We start from the raw sequence: 6,000 nt of genomic DNA, 5'->3' as shown, positions 1-6,000 counted from the left end.
TTTAGCACCAACAACCATGCCACTCTCAAAATTGCTTAAATCACCTTTCTTTCCCATTCTGACATTCAGTTTGGAGTTCAGGAGATTGTCTTGACCAGGACCACACCACTAAATGCATTGAAGCAACCGCCATGTGATTGGTTGATTAGATAATAACATTAATGAGAAATTGAACAGGTGTTCCTAATAATCCTTTAGGTGTGTGTGTGTGTGTGTATAGTGAATGTTTGAACCTTTTTTAATAGTTGTGTTTGAGTCCCTCATTTGTCCTTGGTGGGAAAAGATGGACCTCAAAATCATAATCATTGCTGGAAAGGGTTAAAATATGCAGAAGATGCTGGAAAACTGAAGAATGTGCAGGACCTGGAGGATTTTTCTGAGGAACATTGGCCAGTTTGACTCCTCGGGACAAACAAGGGACAAAAAACAGCCGTGGATCATCCAGGGAATGACACACTCTATTAAAAATAAACTTTTAAACAGGGTAATTTTAAGAAATTCTGCTTTTTTTTTTGTCTTGTGGACTATATGTAAAAATAAAAAGTCAGGAATTAGGACAGCACTAAATAAAAAATAACGCACCTTGTATGATCTCTTTAATTTTGTTCAAATTATTCACATTTTCACAGATTCTGCAAGCACATACTCACATGCATGCCATGTTCATATACATTTTCATGCGGACGCAGGGTATAGCTCTTAGCAACGTGTGAGGAATGTACCCTCATTGACTGTAAGCCACACCCTCTCTTCATTTGAACCCACTGACCTCTGTGTTTCAGAGGAAACTCTTATCTGAACTCTACACTGGCTCTCTTTCGCTGCCAAGATTAGCGAGTGCTAAAAAGGTAGCATACCCGTCCTAGACGCGGAAAAAGAATTCATTGTTCTCCAACTTCTGCTTCAACTGTGGTCTGTCACTCCCTATCTGTCTTCTTTCATTTCCTTTATACTTGTTGTTCTAACTGATGCCAAAATATCCATTAGGGATGTTATAGGCTACATGCTTTCTATCCAAAACAATACACAACAATGAAGGCCTGATCAAATCACACTTATTGTCCTCAGTGATCCATCATTTTATACATCACCTTGCTTGATTTAACAATAATTAAACACAATTCAGCATAAAGAGAGTTCATCTAAAAATGAAAATTCAATCACCGTTTTCTCACCCTCTTGTCTCCCTAACCCTTATGACTTTATTTCTTCTGTGGAACAAAGAAAGTTATGATAAGATAAGGAGATGGAAGGGCTTGATTTGAGAGTTACTATACCTTTAGGAACAAATATTTTGTCAAAAATACACAAATGGACCATTCAAATATTTGTCATCTGCAGTTATTATGAGTTTAATGTCACAAAGACGTATGCACAGAACAGTCTCAGATCCCCCCCAAAATTACTAATTTATTCAGACACATAGGCTAATATTTTTTATTTCATTACAGCATTAACTATAGCTGGCACTGCTGCAGTTATTGATAAACATGTTAGATAATAAAACATTATTATTAGATAAAACAATAAAAAAAAATGTGCAAAAAGGGCACTAATTCGAGATTTCCAAAGAGGGCTTTGAGAGTCGCTTAAAAGCTTCAGAACAAGTGAATAATTCTGTCCAGATATTTCCAAGTCATGCATAACATTTGATGCAATACAACAGTGCAATAAATCATCTGCCATCCTGTACAGCCCTTAGATTTTTTTAGTTTTAGTAGTCTTAACAGGATGACAGGTCAGAAATCTCTCAAGTCTGCAGAGACCAACTGTTATGAAATAAGAACTAAAGCATTACTACATGTATCATTTGAGGGCGATGATCACCATGCAAGAAACTCCTCTGATTGCCATTATTGATTCAAACAAATTCATTATTTCATAAGGTCTTGTTTATTTAGTGTGAGTTGCATTCTTGACTTTTCCAGCCTTAAGATGAAATGGAAGCTATAGGATTTCTGTCTTTCTGTAATGCTGAGTTCTCGGATGCTGTTCTTGACTGCGAGCGAGAATTTTATTTTGCATCTTTGCTTCATGATCGCCCATGCAGACCGCAACAAAGAGAAAAGCCCCTCCAACAACTAACAGAAGTCCAGCAAACCAGGCAGAAAACATGGCCTCTCCGTACTCCCATCTGGGCATCACATCAGGAAGATTCTCATCCCAGAATTTCACTACCATGATGTACGCCATCAGTGAAACGGGTGCGAGGGTCGTGATCCCTGACACGACGATGAACACTCCACCGAGGATAAGCAGCGCCCTCTTCATCCTCTCCCGTCCGGCACCGATCTCAACACCCTGGAGTCCAAAAAAAGTAGCCACTACACCAAGAATTCCCGTCGCAATGGAAATGCACATGAGAACCCGTGAAACTAAAGTGTCTGGTGGCAAGGCCAAGAAAGACTCGAAGGCTTTGCAATGCACGCCAACTTCCTCCGTGTAGATACACATGTGCCAGAGACCCTCATACCAGTTCTCCATCTCATTCAAATCGGAGTTCATCGTCTTCCATAGTGGCAGGAAGGTTGTAATAAATGTTGTGATTAAACCTCCGAAGGACACAAATAGCGAAGCTCTCTGGACAAACTTAGTGGTGAACAGCACCATATTAACACTTGTCAGTTCTCTTGCTTTGTCTATCCATCTGATTCAGTCTCAGACTTTCAACTTGTCCTTTCTCATCTAGTCTGGACTGGCTCCTCCTTTTCTTTAATAAAAACCCACCTGTTCTTTCCGGATAATCCTGCAGCCCTTCACAACGGCGGGACTGTTTTTCAAACTGATGAATATCGTAACAGAGGACAATAACTGCTTTTTAACAAGGAAATACGATATGTCCAGTTTTAAGTCTGCGCAAGAAGCCTGAACAGAGTGCAATAAGACAATTTTTGAGATTGAGGAGAAAAAAAAAAAAGAATTAGGAAGAGAAACTTCTTAAAATGTAGTAGTCTCTTTCCTTGCTAATTTTAGCTGATAATAACTCAGAAGCGATCATTTTTTTAGGATATTTTTTAGGAGAGTTTTTAGGATATACTGTTACTTTGCGGGGTAGCAGCTGAATGAACAGCAGCTTGCTTTGAGAACATTATGTACCACAGGGTTTTTTCACCGAAGCTCCTCTGATATTCAGAGACCAGTGGTAGGAAATCGGACACCTTGTCCTACATGCTGAGCTGAACTCATCCATACTCATCCCCACCATTTGTCCTTGAACACCCAATCTTCCTCTTTATGTATAATAGGCTACATTTAAAGATGGCAAACGAAACAGACATACATTCAAAAGTTTGGGGTCAGTAAGATTTGTTTTCTCCAATTGTTTATTTATTTTTTGAAAGAAAGAAAGTAAGGATGCATTAAATTGATCAAAAATGACAGTAAAGACTTTTACATTGTTGCAAACCCCCACGTTTTTGAACAAATAAATGCAACCTTGGTGAGCATAAGACAATTCTTTAAAAAAAATATTAATAATAATTCTTACCAACCACAATATTCTGAACGGCAATGCATGCTTTTATCATGACAGAAAGAAAAAAATGCATTGACTTAATTTGAAGGAGTTACCCCAGACATATCTAAATGTCAAAAGAGATGGCATGAATTAAAGTTCTGTTTGCAAGCATGATGAATCCTTTGCTTTTGTTAAAAAAAAAAAACTGTCGAACTTCATGATAGATCAAAAACTATCATTGCTAAATGTTCTCAATCTTAGAAGACTTCATTATACAAGCTTATCTTCCCATATCTGACGTAACCAGATCCACACACTGAAATGAAGGTAATTTGGCTGGTTAAAGGTCAAGGATTGATCTGTGCTTTGAACATTATAGGTTACCCTTTAGAGCTGAACCTCTAGGGGTTTTGGTCTTAACCTTAACCTTTATATAAAAATGCAAAAGATAACAGTAAAACTGGTTAGTGTGAATGGGCCTCTTTAGTTGATTGTAAAATGATGCTAATTTTCCGAGATACGTTTAATCACTAACAATGCCAGATAATAATAAAGTGGGTGGCCTGAGAGATGCCCAGATGCACTTGCAGCTCCTGGCAGCATGTGTGCTACTCTGAAGAGAATGATCCTCTTTGTACTGCCATCTAAAACCATTCATTTTTCTTTCATCACCCCTGTCTGAGGCTCAGCTTTTATGGTGTTCTGTTGAGAATGAAAGCAAACAGCATTTCACTTAATAATGCGTATATTCTATTCATAAATTGTCTGAGAACATCAATGATTTTGACTTTTTAGTTAAGTATTCAACTTGCAGTGGTGTAAAAAAAAAAAATTGAGTAAATGTAATTAGCCTGCTGTACTTTAAGTAGGCATATTATTCTGGCTACTTTTACTAAGTATCAAAGATATTAGCAACTTTTCTACTCGACTCCATTCTACATTCTACATTTGGACTCCATTCTACATTTTCTACCAATTGACTACATTTTTTAATAAGAATATGCAGGGTAGCGTGGGAAAAAATGCCCCCATTGGTTAAAAAAAAAGCTAAATTAATCATAAACACTATATCCTTCTAAAAAAACGTTTAACAGATTATTTAAGTTACTAACAGTTCAACTAATCCGTCATGTGCCGATTCGGACTGAAATATTATAGAGGTAGAAGTGTTAGGAATATTGTATTGTGATGAAACAAAATCATTAAAATCGTACTGCCTAAAACTTTAGGCAATATGAATAAATTAAAACTTTGACTTCACTTTTCCAAAGGACTCAAATAAAATAACAGAATTTAAAAAAAATCATCAGAATTAAAGGCCTATATTTTTTTTATTGAAGGAGTGTCAATAAACTGAATTTAGCTTAGGGGCTATGATGAATAATTAAAGCTTTGCAAATTAACAATTTCACAAACTACAAAAACACAAATTTAAAAGGTGATGTATCTAAAAACAATTCCATTAAATTTATGGCAAAAAAGAATAATTTTCGCCGCAAAACTTGCGTTTTGCTCAAATTGAGAGGGGAAAATAGAGGGGGAGCTGATGTCAAGAGAGCGAAAGATGGTTTAATATCGACTATAATGTCTTTAAGTAGTTGCAAAGAAATAGGTTCAAAAGCATCCCAGGAAACAGAATGCATCAATGCAATAGAGGGTTCAGTATGAAGAGGGCATGCTTTGGGTCTCAACTCAAGAGATTTTGTCAATAAAAAAAAATCTCAAGAAGATTTCACATAAGGCATCAGATGTAGCAGATACAGTATTTACCGGGAACAAACATTTTTTCGTAAAGAGCCAACTTAGCACTTATCCCAACCATCTTTTTAGAGTCACCCTCAGCATTAAGTCAAGAGTCCAAAGTCTCTCAATACCAAGTATGCAAACTTCTGACTTGCGTCCTTGGTTTTTCAGACTCTCAGGTATCTCAGACTTGCCATGTAACAAGTCTGGTAATTCTGCTAATGGAACAGCAGCGTTCTTCATTGCGTCACTCAGCTCGCTGTACTCTAGTTATCTCTGTATGTGCATTTTAGGCTACAAAAAAAGCCAACAAAATATTTCATAAAACACCACTCTGCCTCTTCAATTTAAACAACAGCCATACAAGCTACAGCAGAAAAGCTAATTCTGAGCTGGTGGTGATGGCAGAATCAGCATGTTCAAATAAGACTTTGACTATTTATTTATCTGCTATATAGAAGAGACCTTTTTAAGGATATTGATTTACTTACTGTATGTCCTTTTTAAACACTTGAGCTTAATGTGATGATACATCAACTTACAATAGGTTGAATGACACGTCTGCCATATAGCATTACGGGGTCTGTATCGTTTTTAATCGTACTTTTAAACTTCGGTTTCTACCCGAGAACAAAAAGAACTACAAAATTCGACTGCTTTAAGGCATATTCGTCACTTCCACCACCACCCACACTTCCTTACATTCAGACGTGCGAGCCCAACTATCGTTTGTTTGTCGGATGTTATAGTCATGTCCGAAGCAGCACAGAAAAATAAGAAAGCAAAGGTTTTGTTGGAGG

At 37.1% G+C, this 6,000-nt stretch overlaps 1 protein-coding gene across 1 annotated transcript; it reads right to left on the bottom strand.

Moving 5' to 3' along the window:
- Positions 1–1,471: 1,471 nt before the first annotated feature.
- cldn26 (claudin 26) lies at positions 1,472–2,626 on the bottom strand. The gene has a single exon (XM_067440273.1). The coding sequence runs from the start codon at positions 2,608–2,610 to the stop codon at positions 1,948–1,950; it is 663 nt and encodes a 220-aa protein (XP_067296374.1). The 5' UTR covers positions 2,611–2,626; the 3' UTR covers positions 1,472–1,947.
- Positions 2,627–6,000: the final 3,374 nt, after the last annotated feature.

Source organism: Pseudorasbora parva, chromosome 3 (assembly GCF_024679245.1).
Source record: "Pseudorasbora parva isolate DD20220531a chromosome 3, ASM2467924v1, whole genome shotgun sequence".
NCBI classification, from domain to species: Eukaryota; Metazoa; Chordata; class Actinopteri; order Cypriniformes; family Gobionidae; genus Pseudorasbora; species Pseudorasbora parva.
Note: the sequence above shows the minus strand (reverse complement) of the source record. Positions and strands in the feature narration are given on the sequence as shown.

Bases quoted from the DNA above. Each gene is read 5' to 3' on its own strand.
- cldn26 (XM_067440273.1), bottom strand. From the start codon at position 2,610: ATGGTGCTGTTCACCACTAAGTTTGTCCAGAGAGCTTCGCTATTTGTG.